Below are 21,964 nucleotides of genomic sequence, written 5' to 3' on the forward strand. Positions count from 1 at the left end.
TTCTGGGCTCAGCTACTATACAATTCCACTTTCTCACTAAGGGCTGCATATGTTCTTGGTTTATAGAATCAAGATTTACCAGAACCAAGGAGATCAACCCCAGTTCTCTGCTCTGCTGTTTGTTTGCTTTAGCCTTGCTGAGTCCATTTCTCATGTTGATTATATTCTTCCCTTCTACAGTACTTTGAGTGAATCAAATGTTGGACATTGAAACAAACAAAAATCACACAAATTAATGGAATTGTCCAATATTCATGATCTCTACTGTTCTCCAAAATACATATGTTAATTACAAACTTCAAATGTGACATTGTCAAAGGAGAAAAAAAAATATATCCCCATCCCCCTTTCATAGACTCATACAATAAAGATCTGAAGAAGAAAATGTTTTTTTTCCTTTGGGGTATTTATAGTTATGATTCAGAATGACTTTGCAATTTTTAAAAAATTCTAGCTGAAATTAGATTTGTTATCATCAAATCAAAAGACAATCGTCTTTCCAATGATACATCATTGCTTAAAAATCTGAAAGTGAAATTTGAGAGGGGAAATAACACACCAAACAATATGTTCCCATTTTTTAAAGCTTCTATACTAGGATATTTCTCTAGGGTTTTTGATTTCCATTCCTTGGAAGGACCAAGGGTTTAAGTAGACACCCCAGACTCATATCTCTTGAAATACAAGCAGTAATCATTATAGTTATTAATTCTCTTTTAGTGGAAGAGAAAAAGTCACAGGGCTCTGCACCATGTCACTTTGAGGAAGAAGATATGGCAGACCTCATTCAGAGAATTGAACCAGAAAGCATGGAGCAAGTGCACTGGACTCAGCATCAACCTCTTACATGTGACCCTACAATTTGGTTGAATTCTGAAATGTTACTTCCACGGTTTACCATTGAGAACTTAAGCAAGTGGACTTTATATAACGAGAAGAGGCCAGCCCAGTCTCATAAATCAAAAAAATCACTGTTGGAAAGATGGGAGGCAGAAGATGTCACTGAAGATATTCTTGAGAAGGACATGGCACTGAAACAGGTTAGGAACATAGGAAGCTGTCTTATACCATTATTCAGTCTGCTGGCACTGGTTTGCCCTCATTTCAAAAGCGTTCTTTCTTAGCCTACACAAAGATGAACCTAGGTCTAGGGGCATATAGAAACTCTCTGATCCATAGCTGCAGAAAAGGTTTAGTTTAATCTGAGTCATTCCAGAGACACTGTGGTCTGACTTGAGGTATAGACTACTTTGCTTGAAGGTCAGGGGAAACACTTCCAGATCAGAGCTTTGCTCAGCCTATAACTGGAATGACATATGTTCAGACCCATCTGTTCCACCTAGGGCGATGCAAATCTGGTTCAAATCATTCCATGCTTCCTCAGATTGTGGTGTTTGGCTGAATGATGTACAGCCTTATATAGGGACTTTTGTATCCAAATGTATCCTCAGTCACAGATCCACTATCTTGTCCTACATAAGCTTGTATTTAAAAGTGTTTTTTATAAAGCATTTGCATTGTGCTTAACCACATGTATAAAGGATCATTATGGGGTATATGTGATTGAAATGATACTATGTAAGTAATACCTCGGTCATATTGTTCCAGGTATATAAAGATGGATATTGTTACACAGAATTAGAAAAGGTGGAAGACCTTTCCAGACTGGAGTAAGTAAAATACACAGATATTTATTGTCAGAACATGCAATGCTACTTTTCTGGCCTATCACTGATTTCTTCTCTAAAGTATTAGGGAAGCAGTTCTTAACTCAACTCTGTACATTCTGAAACCAGTCCATCCCTGGAAATGTAAATACAGTATATAATTATTTACTTCAAAGCATAGCAAGCATTTCTCTACCTGACTCTGGTTTGGGGTTAGTAAAAGCTAGGTATGTGCATATTAAAAATAACTACAATATTTCTGTTTCTTTTTAGGGAAGTTTGTGAAAGCTCTGTGTTGTTGTGCCTGAAGAAGAGATTTCATCATAATATTATTTATGTATGACTATTACTTTCTTAATATCTGTGATTGTTGGCAATATCTCTGATTGTTGTATATATTTGAGAGGTGGGGCATGAGAAGGGAACATTTTGTCTATGAATGTTCTTGTCTATAATGATCTTGAATAACAATGGAAGAGAAACAACTGTCTTGTAACAGCTCTCTAGAGGGTCACACAAGGATCTCTTCTAGCTCCTCCTGATCTTCTAGAGATTGAACATGGGAGAGCTTTCATGCAAAGCATATGCTCTGCAAGGGAAATGTAATTATTTGTCAGACAACAGTTAAAGAAGGAAGGATTTGAAATTCCAGTAAGCTACTGAGCAGAAATATAATAACATTATATTGTGTTTCTTCCCAGACCTATGTGGGTCATATCTTGATCTGCATCAATCCATTCAAGACTCTCAATCTTTATTCAGAAGATGTGATAATCCAGTACCAGAAAGGAATGCTCTCTAGAAATAGCCCGTATGTCTGTATTTTTAATTCCTCTCTTATTTTGGAGTTTTGTTGGGGTAGAGTAAGGCTAGAGCCCAGTACGGTTGAATGTGGATGTATGGGGAAGTGTTCCCTTTGGGGCTCCAGGAACTTTTATTGTGGTTTTTGTAGGTTTTTTTTTTTTTATTGCTGTTCAGTGAGCCAGCTAGGGTTATGGTACATACGATGGGTGGCTATATATGTTAAACAAACAAACAAACAAACAAATAAATCAATCTTTTATTTAGCCTTCAATTTATATTAATCAGTTAAAATTCTTACTTTCCCTCAGGATCTTAGAATAGTTTCTTCTGGCCAAAATCATATTTGAAATTAAGCAAAACAATGTAATTATCATAACTGAGCATGGGATTTTTCCTTGATGCTTTAGCAACCTACTTTGGGGAAAAAATGATGCCCCTATTGATAAAGAGTTGGAAATCAGAAATTCTTGCTGATCTGTGCAAATCACCTTCATTGACCTTCTACTCAGCCCATTCTTAACTAAGGCTATCCTTGGTTCTAGAGCCTTTTATCCATAGAATGTAATGATGGAACTTTCACTCTCTGTTGTATTTACTTAACGTTCTCTTCTTTTTTGCCTCTCACAGGGCAGAAACAATAGAGAAATCTGTAGCTATGATTTACTATAGCAGCAGTGATGATACAACTATGTCATACTGGACTCTGGACCTAGTAGTTTTATGGATGCCTTCCCCTCCATCTGAATGGGTTCATGAGGGCTGTTTAAATTATAATGTTGCTTCATTTATTTCAAATTGGGGTGATCAGGGCAGCTCTATGGGGTCTGCAGCACGAGGTCCTAGATTTGTGCTCCAAAGTTCTGCCCTGATGGTACTGAACAAAAACTAGCACCAAAGACAGAAGGCCTTTGAATTAAAGAACCTTCAAATATTCTCACTAGACAAAGAGACAAATGGCTCTCAGATTTTCTTATTTCTGTATCCATAACATTTAGCATATGGAATTAGTTTTTTTTAAAGTGTATCATTATTGTACAATGATAGCTCTGTGTATCTGGAGCACCTTATTTTGATGTGGCCCAGTTTCACTTCCAAACTGATAGGCATCAGGTTTGTTCTTAGTGGGTGAAATGATATCCAGCTGAAGAAAAAATAAGATCATATCACAGTGAACTTAAGTGTACTTAACTTTCTCTGAGCTGTGGACATTATATCTTAGACTGTGGATATGTCAAATCTTAAGAACATTGAAAAGCCTAGTCAGAAAAAGTCTCCCCAAAATAACGTTACTAAGAATCCTGTTAGTAAATTCTTTAACAGTGTGGTCCTATATATGCTCACTCAGAAGGAAGCCCCATTGTGTATTTCAATCCAGGTAGTTCTGTAGGGTTATAGACGTTGGGACTTTGGATTGGGAACTGATTTTTAGTATGTTCCCCCTCCAATGCTCATTTCAGTATCTGCAGACATATATTTCTTTTTAAGTGAAGGCTAAAGTAGGAAAAATTTGCTGAAAGATTTAGGTATTATGTTTTATCTCTGAAATAAAACTGACCTAACATTGCTGAATGGAGCTGGAAGTTTGGTGTGTACATTAAGAACATTGTGTTTGTTTCTTTGTGGCTTTCCAGACACATCTTTGCTATAACGGAAATGGCTTATGCCTTCTCTCAGAGCTCAGAGAAAGATCAGTGTATTGTTATCAGGTGAGAGTAAAGGTACCTTTGTCAAGATAGTCTCAAATTTCTTTGTTTGATGTTTCCTTGTTCTGTTGAATAAATACAAATTAACCAAGAGGCATTTGCCTGTCCCCTTTACTTCATGTATCCAGGTTTCTGAATGAAGTTATTTCTGTTTTCACTTCTCCCTCCTTCTCTTTTCTTTAGGGTTTTGCAGTTTTTGCAGCTAATCTGGAGCTATTTTTGGTAGAGGGCATGGAAATTAAGTCACCTAACTGGCCTCACCAAGCAGCTAGGCCTGGGGTGGGCCAAGAGGAAAGGCAGAAATAATCTGACCTTGTGTTTTGCACCCTATCCAACTCCCCATATCTACCTTCTGAGGGCTTTCAGTTAGAACATCTATGGATGGTAGGGAGAAACAGCCAGAGATCTCTTCTGTGATGTCATTTTATGGAGGAACCAATTGTTCCTAAAAGGCAGAAGTTCCTGTAATGATGTGACTTTGAAACAATCATGAGTTGGCATCAGAGTGGCACAGTGCCCCCAGGAAAAGCAACTTAAGGGAAATAGGATGGAAAAGACCTGCTGATACAATTTGTCATTAATGCTGTTAGTGGTTCTGATGATTTATTTGGAGATTTCAGCTTTGTCAGATCTGAGACACACCTTTTACCAAAATATTTATTTGGGGACCTACTTCAAAAATTATTTGTATGATTGAAAGGCTGTTGTTCTTCTGATTGATTTAAGTCAGGCTACAGCCACAAGTCCTATCCTACCAGCCAAAGATTCAGTAAATGCATATTAAATAAGATATGAAGAACATAATATCCTAATTAGATTGTCCTAACATGGACTGAAAAGTACAGACCTAGATGCACATATGTGCCTCAAGTTACAGTATTACTTCAAAGGTGTACAGAATATTTTTTGGTGAAATTAGCACAATTTATATTGTAGGGAAAGAATTTACAGAATTAGAAGTTACATGGAGAGAGTACTATATTTTTTGTAACACATTAGTACAACGGGTACTACCAAAATGCTTTGCTGGAAAGACTTATTATTTCAAGCCCCAATTATTTTGAAGTAAATTAGCATATGGATTATTGTGTTTTTATGAAGTATTTGACGTACTTTTTCTTAGCCGAAATGATTTAGAACTTTTGTTTTTTTTAATGTATCCCCTATGTCTATATATGAGTGTGTCTAAATATCTCACATTAATTAGGCAATGTGCTCTAATGGATTAAAATATAAATAGATTAAATCAAGCACTTTTCTATTATATCAAGCTGGTCTGATGGAAATTCTGATCAAACTGATATTTTCTTTTTACATGTTTTCTGCTGCAGTGGACGCAGTGGCTCAGGGAAGAGTGGAGCTGCCAAAGCGATTGTCTTATACTTGTCTAGGCTATACCAAAAGCAAGAATGGCATGGAGGAAAGCAAGTATGATGATCATGATCATTATCTTGATAGAACGATATACAAGTAACTTGGTCCCTGCTCACAGTTAGCTTACATTTAACATCTCTTTACATTACTATGATCTGATATCAGTGACACTTGCTTAATCACCACCTAATGATGGTGAAGGACTCATTAGAAGAGAGGACTCTTTGGAAAAGACCCTGATGCTGGGAAAGATTGAAGGCAAAAGGAGAAGAGGACGGCAGAGGATGAAATGGTTAGATAGCATCACTGAAGCAATGAGCATGAAACTGAGCAAACTCAGGGAGGCAGTGAAGGACAGGAAGGCCTGGCATGATATGGTTCATGGGGTCACGAAGAGTCGGGCACGACTTTATGACTGAACAACAAACAAAAAATTGATCAATGTATTGTCGAAGGCTTTCACGGCCGGCATACGATGGCTGGTGTGGGTCTTCCGGGCTATGTGGCCGTGTTCTGGAAGTTTTGTTTCCTAACGTTTCGCCAGCACCTGTGACCAGCAGCTTCAGAGTGCAGGAGCACAGGCAGGAGCAGTTCTCTCTGTGCCCAGGGTGATGTGGCCCTTTTGTAGGTATTTATAGAGATCTGAGGGGGACGCGGTGGCGCAGCGGCTTAATGACGCTGAAAGTTGCCGGCCAGAAATGGCTGACGCTTCGGCGGTTCAAGTCCAGCCTTCGCGTTAAACAGGGTGAGCTCCTGTTTCCTCCCCAGTTCCTGTCAACCCAACAGGTCGAAAACGCACGTAAGTAGATAAATGGGTACTCTCACTCTGGTGGGAGGAAAAATGCTGGCGGCGCTTGCACGGGAGTTGGGAGCAGTTGCCGGTAAAGTGCGAAACCGCGCTCACCCGAAAAGGGCGCAAAGCAACGGGAAACCCCGCCTCCTGCGCTCGCCAGCTGGGCTCTGCCCTAGGAAGGAGGCTCTGGCAAACCACTTCCGAAATTGCCTTGAAAACTGCAAAGGACTCGTCCAAGCAGTCACTGCAGGGTCAGAAATGACTGAGCGCAGACAAAATAAATAAATAAATAGAGATCTGAGGGGGGGGAAGGGGGGGCTTGGGGGGGAGTGGGGAGGTGGGGGTGCTTGGGTTACTGCGTGGCTGCTTGTTTTGGTGTCAGAATCTGTGTGTATCTTCCTGGGGATTAGGCACGGTTTTTTCTTCTATTGAATTGCTAACAAGGGGCTGCTGGGGGTGATTAGCAAGTTCATTGTGTGAACTGTTCACATGTCCTGGTGGTTGAGCTGAGTTCCTTGACCTTTTGCAGGCTGTATTTTTTAGGATTGGTAGCCAGGTTTTGTTGATTTTTAGACTCTCCTCTTTTTTATTGAAACTGTGCTGGTGTTTGTGAATCTCAATGGCTTCCCGGTATAGCCTGGTATAGTGGCTGTTGGTGTTGTCCAGTATCTCTGTGTTTTCAAAAAGGATTTTGTGTCCAGTGTGCTTGAGAGCATGTTCAGCTACTGCAGATTTTTCTGGCTGCTGTAGTCTGCAGTGTCTTTCATGTTCTTTTATCCTGGTATGGATGCTGCGTTTTGTGGTCCCGATGTATACTTGCCCGCAACTGCATGGTATGCGGTATACTCCTGCGGCGGTGAGGGGATCCCTTTTGTCTCTTGCTGATTTTAGCACTTCTTGTACTTTTCTGGTGGGTCTGAAGATTGGAAATTGTGTTTTTCCATCAGTTTTCCCATGCGGTCTGTGACCCCTTTGATGTAGGGCAGAAATACTTTGTTGGTGGGTGGCTGTTTTTCTTCTTCAGTCGCATGTTGTTTTCTTGGTTTGATGGCTCTTTTTATTTCATTCTTGGAGTAGCCATTCGCTTGTAGGACCCAATTTAGGTGGTTAAGTTCAGAGTTTAGGAATTGGGTTTCACAGATCTGATTGGCACGATCCATGAGGGTTTTGATAATGCCTCTTTTCTGACATGGGTGGTGGTTGGAGTTTTTGTGTAGGTACCGGTCTGTGTGGGTGGGTTTTCTGTAGACTTTGTGTCCTAATTTGAGGTCTGGTTTGTGTATGACCAACGTGTCTAGAAATGGAAGTTGGCCATCCACTTCTTTTTCCATGGTGAATTGTATATTGGGGTGGACGCTGTTTAGGTGGTTCAGGAACTTCTCTAGGTCTTCTTCATCCTGACTCCAAATTGCGAAGGTGTCATCCACAAATCGGAACCAGACTGTTGGGGTAACGGGTGCGGTTTCTAAAGCCCATTTTTCGAAATGTTCCATGTAGAAATTTGCTACGACTGGGCTCAGGGGGCTTCCCATGGCAACACCGTCCATCTGTTCGTAGTACTCATTGTCCCATAGGAAATAACTGGTTGTTAGGCAGTGTTGAAATAAAGCTGTGATGTCTTCTGGGAAGATCTGTTTGATGAGTGCCAGGGTGTCCCTCACTGGTACCTTGGTGAACAGGGAGACCACGTCATAGCTGACCAGTTTGTCCGTGGGGTTGAGTTTCAGGGTGCTGATTTTGTTGATGAAATGTCCTGAGTCTCTGATGTGGGCTGGAGTCTGTCCAACGTGGGTCTGTAGAAGGGTGGCCAGATGTTTGGATAATTCATATGTTGGGGAGCCAATGGCGCCTACGATGGGTCTGAGTGGGATCGAGTCTTTGTGGATTTTGGGGAGTCCGTATAGTCTGGGTGTAAGGGCTTCTGTCTTGCATATGCGTTGAAGTACGTTGGGGTGAAGGGAGGAGCTCCTCGTCAGGGTGTTGGTTTGTTTCATGATTTTGCTGGCCGGATCCCGTTTTAGTTTTCTGTATGTGGTGGGGTCTAGTAGTTCTCTAACTTTGTCTTTGTATTCCTCTGTTTTCATAATTACCGTGGCATTGCCCTTGTCAGCCGGCAGGATGATGATGTCGGGGTCCGAATTGAGGGTTTCTATGGCATTTCTCTCTTTCTTCATTATGTTGCTGATGGGGGGCTTTGCTCTCTGTAGGATCCTTGCTATTTCACCCCTTATTTCCTCTGCTTCCTCTTCAGGACAGTGGTGGATGGCTGATTCCACATTGGCGATGATATCTTCCATAGGAATTCTGGGGGGGGGGGGTGATTGCGAAGTTTCCTCCCTTGGCTAGGATGGCGGTTTCTTCTGGCACGAGTTGGCGTTCCATCAAATTGATGACAATGCGGGAGGGATCCAGCGCCGGTTTTGGTTGACTGTTTTGGCATTTGTTAAACTTTTGCTTTTGCCTGGTTGTGTGGTCAATGATATCCTTTTCCATTTTCCTGTAGGTTAGGGTGTCAATCTTGTCCCAATCCTGGCTTCTCATTTTCTGACTGATGCCGATGTGTGTGTCAAATAGTTCTTTGTCTGTGATGGCAAGTTTTCTGCGGGTTGTGTGAATTCTCTCACGCAGGAGGGCTTGTTCAAGTCGGTCGTAAATGCGGTTAGCTTGTGGAGATTTGAGAGTCCTTTTCATTCTGAGAAAAGCTGGGATGGTCCCAGTGTCTCTGCATCATAGTAGGAATACCCACAAATAAATACCCACAAAAGGGCCACATCACCCTGGGCACAGAGAGAACTGCTCCTGCCTGTGCTCCTGCACTCTGAAGATGCTGGTCACAGGTGCTGGCGAAACGTTAGGAAACAAAACTTCCAGAACACAGCCACACAGCCTGGAAGACCCACACCAGCCAAAAAATTGATCAATTAGGGAGCAGTCTGAAATTCCTGAAGAGGCTGCTAAAGATCTGCAAGTTGCTGCAGATGTCTCTTTCTGCAAGTAGAAATGGAGATCTGTGAACAGAGAGAACAAAGTAAGCTGTGAACCAAGATCCTCTGCTGTGGTGGCTCAGCTAGTTCTGTTGGTCTATTAGTGATGACAGTCAAATAGAACATTCTAGGGCATGCTTTGTGCTGAACCTGCAGGATTCTGATCCCGCTCATTCTTTCTAAATAATCACATTGGTTTCAGTGAGGAGGAACAAGGATGGGGTGGGAGTGAGGGGGGTACAGACACAAAGGTACTTCAAAACATAGCAGCACCCCTGCTTATCGTGAAGCCAGCAAACTTTAGATACGTCTGATTATCTGTAGATATCCTGTCCCTGTGCCCACCCACCTCAATAAGTACATTTGCTCTGTTAATTAAAACTCATGTAAGGGTTCCATTAATTTCCTTTTATTAAATTGCAGTCATATTAAATAACAACAATATTTCTCTTGTCCTTATAGCCATCCAATGTGCTTCCCATCCTAGAAAGTTTTGGAAATGCAAAGACTGTCCTGAATGACAACTCCAGCCGTTTGGGAAAATTCTTGCAGGTCCATTTGAAACAGTGAGTAGAGAAAGACATTCAGATGGGCATATTCCTGCTGTAAACCTTAGTGGGTCCAACTATCCCTCCCAAACATATGTTTAATAATTGTTTTAGCTGATAAATATATTTATGTTGGCTCGATTTATCAATAATCTGGTAGCTAAATCAAGGTTCCCTGATTGAGAAGTCTGTCTCTCAGAAGCTGGAGCTACTATTCAAGCTTCTCTTCATTATGGGGAAAAATAACTTGCTGTTAATATCCTGATCTACACTCCAAAGAGTCTTAACTATAGGATCCTTTCCAGTGATAGACACTCACAGGGTTTACCCATCTTTAGTTTATTATGATTTTGTGAATAAACCACAGTTGGCTTGGTTCATACAGCATGTTAACCCCAAACCAGTCACATTAGCACAGTGTGTAAACCCAATCTGTCCATTGACACTTAAATGGTAAAAATCTAACTGAAATATGGAAAGGAGTTAAGGTTTTTTTCACTATGGGATGACATAGAACCGTTAAGGTTTGCTGTGAACTGTCAAAATGTAATCTATCAACAGCTCTAATCTCCAGGTGTTTCTTTTGAAAGTTAATCTATGCTGAATTCATTGGCTAAGTCACATGTAATGCTAAGCCACAATGTTTTAACCATTGTTGAGCAAAGCATACGTGATTCATATTTAATGCTATGCCAGACAAAAATAAATCATTGCGTAGTGTTAGGTGCAAACCAGAGAAGGAGTGTCTAAACTTTTTCTATTCTGAGATTGCAATATTGATTTTGGAAGTAATTTAAATATAGTGGTGATGAGCTCTCTTAATGAGTCTCAGAATTTTGCTGGGTCTTACTTCCTCTTCTTGATTTCAAGTACAAAGTCTATAGTCAGGATAAGAAGTAAAATGACTCCTTTTAAAAGAAGATTTTTTTCCCCCTTATAGTGGTTTCATTGTGGGTACATTGATCTCTCAGTACCTTTTGGAAAAGTCTAGAGTTGTTTTTCAGGTAAGGTTCATTCATCCTTACATGTCAGACCAGATCAGTTATGTGTATGCATTCTATAATTACAGTATGTATCAAAAAATCCTAGTTGTGTGGCCTGTAAATCCATACAGTATTCAACGGAACTGAATGTTTGGTAAAAAGAATAATTGTGAAATATATTCACCTTGTAGAGATTTGCACTTAGGCTAGATGTTTGAGAGTTGCCCCTGAGCTCCTGAAGTGGAAAGGACCACATTGTCCTGTACAGAAGCTCCAACTCCATATAAGAAGCACTTTATAAATCCCAAAGATACTTGAACAAAGTTATAGATTTAACTTGTTTGGAGGCATGGATTATTGCTGTTGTTAAAACAATGGAGAGTACCTTCCCATGGGCAGCTCTTCTCATTACCAAATAAAAGGCCCTGTGTGGCTCTGCTGTATTTGCTTCCTTCTTGTTCTTTGTCCTTCTCTTTTTTGGTGGCAACAGAAAAGATAGAAAACATGAGAGGGTTATGAGGGGAAGATTCATCATCTAGAGTTCCTGTGAAATCCTGTGAATGAGGCAGATTAATTTCATACTACAAGCTCTGAAGAAACTCTGTCAATCAGTTTTTGATCAGTACCTCAACCTCACAGAGATGCTTTTAAATAACACTACTCTTGGCAATGCCCCCTAAGGGACTCCCCACTAGCCTGGCACCTTCCATATGTATTAGGCAATTCCCAACACATCTGGTGAGTAGCAGGCCGAGATAGGCTGCTTTGGAGCCTCTTCTCTTTTCTTTTCATGTTTTCTTTTTAAGGGATGTGGTGAGAGAAGCTTCCATGTCTTTTATGAGCTATTGGCTGGCCTGCCAACAGAACAGAAAGAAAAACTGTATTTGCAAGAGCCGGAGACTTACTTTTATCTCAATCAGGCAAGTAAACAGATGCTCCAGAGATATGATTCAACTATAACAGGATTTGTCCTTGCATTACACCAAGGGTGGAAGAAAGGGTGGAAGAAATGAACCCCAGAGCTCATTTTTTCAATGGCCTCCAAACCCCTTCTGATTGCGCTGCTAACTCTTCATATCATTTTAAGGAACAAAATACAGTAAAGAGTGGAAAACAGTCTGCGGGTGTATGTCTGCCTGTCTGTAATGTGTGTGTGTGTGTGTGTATGTATACACATAATCACCCCCATCCCATAAAAAATAGGATATCTCAGTTCCTGCCACACATGAGAAAACTCCATCCATTGTGGCCCTTTCCCCATCCCATAAAAATATTAATATATTGAAGTATATTGCATATTGAAGGCTACCCAATAAACACACAAGAGGATCAGTCATGGTAAAAGGAGTGTTTGATTACTGGAGAGCAGTTTTTTTAAATAAAGATGACTGGTGTGTAATAGCCATTCTCTGTTCTAAAGGATTCTTAGTACTTTTGTCAAACTATAGTTTCTAAGAACAGAAAGGTTTGTACCATGTTGTTTCTCTCAGATCAGTTTCTGATGAAGTCTGGCTATCACCAAATGGTCCCCCCTCTTACTATTCACCAGTTAAAGGAAATTATATAAGCTGAGCTTTCTATCTCCAACTGACTTCAGTGTAATCAACTGTTTTATTTTCCTTCTGCCTGGGACAAGGGTGCCCCGCTCTTTTACGATGAGAACAACTTTGGTCCCATGAATGGTGTGCCAGGGACTCCACTCTAAGAGTCAGCAGGCCAAAGACAAAGCAATAGGCAGGGCCAGGGAAATATCATAAAGGTGTTCATGATTCAAGTTAATAACTAACGAGAAGCTTATGTTCTCTTCCAGGGTAGAACATGCAAGGTTTCAGGAAAATATGATGATCAGGATTTTCTAGTCTTGATTAAAGCTCTCCAGATGATTGGTCTTTCTGAAGACCAACTGACTTCCATCTGGGCAGTCCTTGCTGGAATCCTGCAACTAGGAAATATCTGCTTTACCTCCTTTGAGGTATGTTGCATTCTTGTTAATTTCAGGCAGTATTAATAATGCTGCTTGAGTCCAATATCCTCTCCATTCTCTGCACTGGGCCGCCGTTTTTCTCCAAGAAAGAGATACATGAACGCCTATTCAGATTAGACTAATAAGATGGTTAAGTGTTAACCTTGGAATATTCCATTTATTTATTTACAATATTTATGAGCCACCCCAATCATATAAACCCTGGATGGTGTACAACAAAGCAAGAAACAACAAACACTACAAAAACATAAAATAATAAAATATGTTCATGTAATTGCATAGTGAGCATTGCTATTACATCAATAATATTGGTGTAAGTACAATACATTTTGATATGAAGTACATATACACTCTTACATATAATGCCCTCATTTTATTGTCTCTCTTTCTCTTGCACATGCATACACACATGCACGCACACACACTCATATTACTTAGAAAGAATCCTTTGAGCCTGTGGTCATCCCCAGTGAAACTGAAATCCAGATTGTTGCCAAGTTGCTGCATGTTTCGGCAGATCTTCTTCACAGAGCCATCACTCATCGAGTCACTGTGAGTATCATTCCCCCTTCTAGCCACATCTCATGAGTTTGCATTGGGCTCTCTGTAGAGGATTTGAAGTTGAGTGATTCTGTGTGTTATGCTGGAGTTAGCATAGTCTCTCTTTTGCCTCTTGTGGCCAACTAGGAAATGGTTAGTTGCCAGACCTTGCAAGAGGATGGTGGGCTACTAGGAGCCAATCAGAGAACTGGGTGGCTCTTAGACGGTGGTCCTTGAAAGAGGCTGACCTTGGAGGGTGAGTTTTTTCTCTGGTCCACAACTTTCTCAGCAGAAGAGCTGGGGATGGCACTGGGTATCTGTCAGGCCAAGTGTCTGATATACTGTAGCCATCTATTCTGAACCAGAATAAGTAAACCTTTTACCCTTTTTATCTCAATGTAAATATTTAGGAATATATACACCACAGCTTTCCTTCCTTGGCTGGCCTTTCTCATCTGCTTTCCCAAAGCGATTCCCTTCCTTGTAATTTTTCTGGCCTTGCTTATAAGATTACTGTATTCCTCAGTGACGACAGCAAAAAATTGAATTACTTTATTGTGCTAACAGTAATAAAATATGTGTTTGATTTGCTGAAGTTAAAGGTGCATAGTTCAGTTTCAGATACTAAAAGGAAAAGAAAGAAAAAGCATATTGTAAGTCCCTAACATTTTTGTAGCATTGTATACAGAGAAGAATTTTAAGATTTCAATCCATGAATTATGAAAATTCCAGAAGGACTAAATATCCCAGTATGAGTGTTTCTCTTGTGGCTCAAGAGGAAATAGAGGCTCTTCCTATTTTTTGTCCTGATAGCTATGGATTCTGGTTCAGGTACAGGGATTCCCCAGTGTCACTGGAAGAGGCACATGGGCTTTTGCATTCCAAAAATGTTGGATTTCTAGGTAGCGTCTATTTAATATTTTGCTAGTCATTCTGTTTTAAAAATCAACACTTTTGTCAAATGAGTATAACTGACAGACTAATTGGATGTTGCAGGTTACACTCAGGACAGAGGATAGTTTTAGTACAGCTTTCCAAAGTCATTTGCTTTAGTTTGCCAATGACAGAAATCAACACAAGGGTTTATGTATTGAACTCAGAATGAATTCTTACTTGTTCAGGAAATGCTAGTAAAATATGAAGTACAAAGGCAATATCCTGTGTCTGTTTCTGGTGTCTCCCTCTTTGTGGAGAAGAAACTCTTTGGCAAGAATAGATGGCTAGTAGATGTTACAGATAAGCATCCCAGTTCAGGCAGTCCTAAACCATGGTTGCAAAAGAGCTATACACAAGTTCAGAAGTTTTATCTCTCCTTTTTACTTGAAAGGGGGGAGAAGAAAATCTGCTTCATTTTTTATTAAACCATTGTCTCCTATTTATATTTTAACTATATAGATCTCTCAGTTAGAGCTTGTGTTTTATTGCATGTCTTAATCGCAATATTTGTAAGTTCAGTATTTGTCTGAATCTGGTCAATGGCCTGAAGAAGATAGAGGAAGTCATTGAATGGCCTTCATGGGCACTTCACAGTTCAGAAACACAGAATAGATGCTTTACTTGCAGAACATTTTTCACTTCTCATGAGTTCTGGGAAGTTTACCAGGACACTGCTAAATGATTGGTTGATTTTATCCTGTATATTATTTTTATGATTATGTTGCTGTGGTGATATTATATTCCTTTATAAACAAAAGTATTTTAACTATATAGATCTCTCAGTTAGAGCTTGTATTTTATTGCATGTCAATTGCATTATTTCTTTCTCTACCAGGCAGGACAGCTTTTATACTGCTTTTGATAGTTGCAGTATAATATTGGGTTGGATCCAAGTTAAGGGAGTAGACTTCATTACTTAACTAAGTCTACTAATTTCAGCAGGAATCCTATACAATTAACTTGGTCTGGATCCAACCCTTCATTTGCTTTTAATTTTCTATGAGTTATCAAAAAAAATATGTTCATAAATAGTGGATTCAGTTAGGTAGGTAGGTAGGTAGATAGATAGACAGACAGATAGATGATAAATATATAGATATTATATCCCACTGTAATGACTGGTGCTAATCTGGCAAAACATTTGGGTATCAAGATATTTATAATGTGCAGTTTTTTAATTTATTTCCAGAACCAGGTGATCAAAGGAATGCACACCTTACATTAATACCTTTTAAGAGGACAGATATGAACATACTTGGTGGATATGTTCTTACCGCACACCAACTTGACAATTACTAATGACAGCTTAACAGTAGAACCAATTATTCAGAGAGGTGGCAGGCACCCCTTCATTGGAGGTGTTTGAGCACAACTTAGACAACCATCTGTCAGGGATAATTTAATCTGGAATTCTGCATTGGCAGGAGATTGGAGTCCATAGTCTAAATGCCTCCCTCACTTTAACCAATGAATTAGATGTGATAGATCTTATCAAACTCAGTATCTAATGGCTCTTTTTTTTTTTTTTTTCAGGAAACACGTTATGACCAGATACTCACTCCATTGTCAGTAGAAAGTGCTATAGATGCCAGGTAAATTTCCCTTTCTTTCTCTGACACCCTAAACATTTCATCCATGTACTAATCCTTCTCTTGCTTTCTCCCCCTTTCCCCCTCCACTCCTTATTCAGGGATTCTATAGCCAAGGTTTTGTACTCTCAGCTGTTTGATTGGCTGCTGCTGAAAATCAATGAGTGGCTAGCTCCCTTGGAAATGGACAGCACCGTTGGCATTGTTGACATGCATGGATTTGAGGTCACTTTCTACGTACAACGTTGTAGTATGCTTTTGATTGGGGGAGGGGTATAGTTTGTGGTCTCCCCTCTGCTTGGTTGGGTATAAATGTTGATGAAGACCTACCTGAAGTGCCTTGCCTAGTGGAGGATTGTAAAACCAGAGCCAAGCATATATGTTGAACAGGATCAGATGGAAATATCTTAACCCAGCAGCTGATAGCTGCAATTACACTCTGGCCCTCTGCAGTGATGGAACTAGAACATAGTATTGAGCAGATCTTGCTAATGTTTTTTTTGTCAGCTACCTTGCATGTCAGGGCATGTATACACTTGCTATCTTACCTTAGTTCATGATTATAGGATGGAGGAAAACTCTCCAAGCTGTTGTGGGTCCCTCCTTATCTCCAGTGAAGGAAGCTGAGATACAAAAGAACTATTTTTCCTATCCTTTTCATTACTCAATTATCTCAATAAGGAGATGACTCATAGCTTCCCTTTAGAGGAGGAAAGTCCAGAACTACATAAATATAATATTTTAACCTTAACCAAGAATTGTGGTGTCTTAAAATCTATGGTGTTGTTATGGCAGAAGCATTTTGTGGACTGCAGTTTGTTGTTCATACTGCAGGAGACCAACATGACTTGTCTCCTAGAAGCCGTTTTAATGTTATTTACTTCATGTTCTTTCTGCTTAACTTCACCTACTACTTCATCTTCATCTGCCTGAAGCAGAATGATTTCCCCCTTGTTAGGGAAGCATTGTAATCCCAAAGAAGAAGAAACAATAAAATTTCAATTCTCAGCATTTGAAACCTGTCCAGCTTACCGTATATGCTAAAGCCATACAGTAAGCTAATTGCAAAGATGCTTAATTCAAGGCCACACAGTCCTATGCTTGTACCCTCTCCAAAAAGTTGGAGTGTGTTCTTTTACCAATTTGTAAGTTTTAATGTTGACACAAGGGGAAAATTCTTAAATACAGCAGGTGACTGGTGAGTAATATTACATGTATTTCATTTCAAGTAAAGGTAAATAAGATGAAGTCAACTTTAGTTTTTGTCCCATCCCTATCCACCATTTGGGGAGTGACTCCTAGTACAGCTGATTAGAAGAATTCCCCACCTTCAGCCAAGCGCATAGTGGTTTGTTTGCAAGCTTGTGAACTGGAAGTGAAAGAAGTTTGGATCATGTTTTCTTTTTCTTTTTTTGATCTGCAGGATCTTGGGATGAACAGCCTGGAACAGCTGTGCATTAATTTTGCCAATGAACATCTCCAGCACTTCTTCCATCAGATAGTTGTCACCCAAGAAGAGGTAAGAGAGACAATTAGGAATGTGTGGGTGCACAACTGCATAAGAACATTAAAGAAAATGTCACCTTCTACAGAGACAGTTTGGTGAGGTTGCTCCTTCCCTGTGCAAAGGGAAGTGGGGTGTAGTAGTTAAGGTCTTCAATTAGGAGTGGGGAGACCAAGGTTCAAGTCTATCCTCACCCATAAAAGCTCACTGGATGACTTTGTCAGCCCAATGTACTCCTCAGGACTCCTGGGGGAGAGAAGAAATTGGAGGGAATACTATGTATGTTACCTGGAGCTCTTTGGTACTGCCCACTGTGGGCAATTGCAGGCATATATCACATATTTGGGTCTTTATTCCATATTTTCTAAATTTTACAACACTCATGCAAACATTTATGTGATGTGCATGGTTTTGTACTTGCAATGGGAAACACTAAAACACTAATTAAGACCTTGTTTAGAAATATGAGTATTTTGTGTAATGTCAATGGGATTTTACTTGTATGATCTCTGACTACTGTACTAGGAGGAGTATACCCAAGAAGATCTCCTCTGGAGTCCTGTGTCTAAGATGCCTTCTGAATTGTGCCTGGATCTGGTAGCTGCAAAACCCCACGGGATCTTGCATATCCTGGATGAGCAAACTCTCCTGTCACAGGTCAGGACTTTATTAGGGTTCATGTTCCTCTATGCATTTGGAATGCAGAAGACTTCTATCAGCAGAATGAGCTTTTTGTTTTGCTGTATGCCCTATCCCTGCTTTTGGGTCCAGGTTGCCAGATGACAAGTTCTGGAAAACCCAGAATCTTTTACACCTTTGCATTTTGTTAAATCCTAATGAAGGCATTACCCAACTCTGGATTTTGCATTTTCTTTCTTCATGAAGCAATGCATGATTTTGATAATATATGAGAATATGTTGTAGCCATATCTGATTAACAACAGATATGGGCATAATGAAACAACTTTGCACAAATAGCATCTGGAAACCTTCATTGTTTTCTCCCAAGTTTGCACATCATGAATAAATGGCATATGCATATAATAGATATCAATTCATAGTCAATCTCATAGTGGACATCTCTGAATTTCCAAATTGTTTTCTGACAGAAACGTAATGATCTTAAATAAAACTACATTTCCCTAAACATCAGGATTATTCTGAAGATATTTCCCAGTTTTCAAAGATAGCTGTCAGCCAAAAGACTAAAACTCGACATGATTAGGAGGGGCAGCTGAAGTCATTCTTAATGTATATCCAAATCCGTTGTCAGGATTTTGGACAGTAAGGACCTTACTGGATATATTTTTCATCAGTTAGTCAAAGCTTGAGAGCCAGTTTGTCTAGTGGTTGAGGCACCAGGTTAGAAACCGGGAGACTGAGTTCCAGTCCCACCTTAAGCATGAAGCCAGCTGGGTGACCTTGGGCCAGTCCTTCTCTCTCAGCCTTAGGAAGGAGGCCATGGCAAGCCACTTCCAAAAATGTTGCCAAGAAAACTGCAGGGACTTGTCCAAGCAGTCGCCAGGAGTCAACACTGACTTGAAGGTCAAAAAAAGGTCAAAGCTTAGATAGAGATTCAAACTCCTTCCCACCTTTCTTATAGGTGATGGTGCTATTATAAAGGATGTTTATCTCCAAGGACGTTCATTCCTCCCCAGAAATCAAGCCCTTGAGCTGGCAAAAAAACCCTAGTTTCCTATTCTCATACCAATATTTGTAGATGTGACTGCTGCACAAGGGTAGAAGATAAATGTCATAAATATAGATAATATTCATGCCTTGTATATATATTCATATAGAAATATTATAACACTTGGTTATATTTGTGGGTGTGGCTCTCTAAAGCTTCCAAATGCTTCCAAAGGATACAATGGATGTCATTGCTGACTGTAATATTTTGTGCCTCAAAATTTAATCTCTTTCCAGGCTACAGACCACACCTTTCTTCAGAAATGCCATTACCGTCATGCCAACAATCGTTGGTATGTCAAGCCAAATCTTCCTTTGCCTATCTTCACTGTACAACATTATGCAGGACCAGTTACTTACCAGGTATATTGAGAAGTTTCAACTTCAAACATTCCTGCTTTCATGTGCCTGAGGGTAGCCTAGGGAGGCAGAATTTTAATTATTGTATGGGACGAAGTGGTCTTGATTTCATCAACAAAGTGAGATAGATATTCTAAGGTAAGGAATCTTGGTTACAGCATTCCTAGCTGCCGGTTTTCAATAAATAACTAAGAAAAAGAATCTGCACGTGGCACCTTTTTCATTTTGGCTTCGTTGTCCACCTGGAGCGCATAATGAAACCCTAATGTTAGCTCAAAGGTGGTAACTTTCCTTTTAAAAGTTCTTTCTAAATGTTCTTCTTACACATTATGATCATGGTTTTAAATGGTTCTCTACAAAAATAAGAACTGGATTTTTTTTTAAAGGCAAAGTAAAATTAAAGTAATATTATTGTGGGTGTCAAAATTGTGTACTTTACAGGTAAAAACAGAAGCAGCATTTTAATTTTCAAAATAATTCAGACAAAATAGTAAGCCAGAATTGCTGAGATGTTGGCTTTTTGGTCCTGAGCAAGCATGTATTTGTATACTGTTCAGTCTTATTTGCTAATGAGAGCAGCTATAGCTATCAGGAACTTACTAATGGTAGAAAGTTGAGTGATACATTTGCATCCAGACTCTTGACTGTCTTTTTTCTATCCAGTTAGCATTGGAAGTCAGGTTGAATTTTCAAGTTAGGAGAAAAGGTCAGAATCTGAATTTAGTCCTCTCTTTGGGGGCTGATACATTCTTGGTCCCTGTAGATCTCATTTGTAGGAAGAATCCCAGGGAGCATGATTAGCTGCAGCATGTCTACTTAGTCATTCTGGCTTACTCTTTTGTGTAAAATAGGTGAAGCCTAAGGATCCATCTTGGAAAAAGTCTGGAAATAGATAAGAGAAACATATACTGCAGGACAGCCACAGTGCAATTCAGAACGCATCTACCCAGACGTGAGCCCCCTTGAGTTCAATAGATTTTACCGCCTGAGTAAATCCATTTAAATTGCCAGCCTCCAATTAATTGAATTAAAAACCATAAACAAAAACCAACTGTGGGGTGATATAAATTCTGGCTTTTCAGGTTCACAAGTTTCTGAATAAAAATCATGACCAGTTACGCCCAGAGATCCTGGACATTTTTTCCCAGAGCCATCTCAAGGTACAGTGAATGTGTTAGGTTACTGTTTACTTTTAGTATATGCATAATTGTTTATCCATGAGATGGACATCTCTTAAAGACATTCCTCTTTAGATCAATAGAATAATCACCTAACCAGTCACATGTACTTTCTATAGCATATATTTATGCATGTTTAGGCTGACTTTATAATGAATGCATTATATAAATGCCTTCCAGGTTCTGCCTATTGTACAGACATTATATGACCAAACATTCACTCATAGGATGCAGTAGAATTGTGGAACTAGATATAATGGGGTGTGTGTGTATGAAAAACATCCTTTCATGGAATATTTGAATCTTGGAGCAGTCTGCTCTCTTGTTGACATGGCCTATTTTGGGGGTATACAACTTCTACAGCACTCCATGACATAATGCTTTATACACTCCTCGTGTAAAAAGCATCCATTCTCTTCTAGATGCCAATGTGTTTGCTTACTGAAGTTCAAAGCATGCCTCTTTCAGGTCTTGGGTGAATGGAGCATAAAAGGAATGGGCTCTTCTTTTTGCTGACTTTTCAAGTCAATATTCTGTGGTTATTTTGGTGATGAGTGGGGCTTTGATTCTTTTCCTGTGTTCTCTGAAGCTGGTGTCCAGCCTTTTCCAGAATGTCAGGGAACAGCAAATCAACCAGAGAGAGTCACATAGTAGAGTCCAAAGGCTAAAGCATCAAGCATCTACATTAGTGTCTAGATTCCAGCAATCCTTACAAGATCTCATTACTAAATTAGAGAGGTAAGGAAATATAGTTATATAGCTGCCATTTCCTGTGCCTATATTACCATATCTATGTTTGGAATGTGTGAGGATAGATTAAAATGGTACGCAATAGCAGAAAGAGGATCTAGTCACAAATACATTGTGAGGTAATTCTGAAGATACAGGTGCAATTTGTTGTTTTCAGCTATAGCCATAATGTTGCCCCAACCCACATATATATCTGTCTGTGATGTCAACAGGAATAAAACCCAACTTGGAGGAGACTTAATTTTAAAATAAACAAAGGCGAGTTCTAATTCCTATGACTTTCCCTATCCAGTGTAGCTAACTGGAAACTAATTTCCTATACTTGGCATGATCAGTAGTGACTTAAAGATTGCCTACAGCCTTCCATCTCATTCTATTCACTAATGACTTTTTTTTTTAAAGTCTGTTAATAGCTACAGTAACCAACAATAACCAATATCTTTTTAATACCAACACAATGTGAAATACACTCTTCAACATTAATTCATAGCAATGAAACAACAATTTTAGTTGTACTTTGTTACTGAGTCAGAGTAAATTCAAAAGTCAGTCTGCATCTATTTTAACAATATTTTTTT

The 21,964-nt window shown here is 39.6% G+C and overlaps 1 protein-coding gene across 1 annotated transcript; it reads left to right on the forward strand.

Moving 5' to 3' along the window:
* The first annotated feature begins 4,124 nt into the window (after nucleotides 1-4,124).
* LOC103053502 (unconventional myosin-XVB-like) lies at nucleotides 4,125-20,627 on the forward strand. Its single transcript, XM_088133542.1, has 13 exons — nucleotides 4,125-4,177; nucleotides 5,506-5,602; nucleotides 9,788-9,891; nucleotides 10,814-10,877; nucleotides 11,663-11,776; nucleotides 12,667-12,828; nucleotides 13,279-13,392; nucleotides 15,850-15,908; nucleotides 16,007-16,130; nucleotides 17,329-17,424; nucleotides 17,935-18,066; nucleotides 19,336-19,461; nucleotides 20,541-20,627. The coding sequence occupies exons 1-13, from the start codon at nucleotides 4,125-4,127 to the stop codon at nucleotides 20,625-20,627; spliced, it is 1,332 nt and encodes a 443-aa protein (XP_087989668.1).
* The last annotated feature ends 1,337 nt before the right edge of the window (nucleotides 20,628-21,964 follow it).

This window comes from Python bivittatus, unplaced genomic scaffold (genome assembly GCF_059951505.1).
Source record: "Python bivittatus isolate LINGU-HERP-01145 unplaced genomic scaffold, Pbiv_v1 ctg000080_np1212, whole genome shotgun sequence".
NCBI classification, from domain to species: domain Eukaryota; kingdom Metazoa; phylum Chordata; class Lepidosauria; order Squamata; family Pythonidae; genus Python; species Python bivittatus.

Excerpts from the sequence above, each read along its gene's own strand:
- LOC103053502 (XM_088133542.1), top strand. The coding sequence starts at position 4,125 with ATGGCTTATGCCTTCTCTCAGAGCTCAGAGAAAGATCAGTGTATTGTT. Across the intron at positions 11,777-12,666 it reads CTTACTTTTATCTCAATCAG|GGTAGAACATGCAAGGTTTC; the intron begins GCAAGTAAACAG and ends GTTCTCTTCCAG. Across the intron at positions 13,393-15,849 it reads CCATCACTCATCGAGTCACT|GAAACACGTTATGACCAGAT; the intron begins GTGAGTATCATT and ends TTTTTTTTTCAG.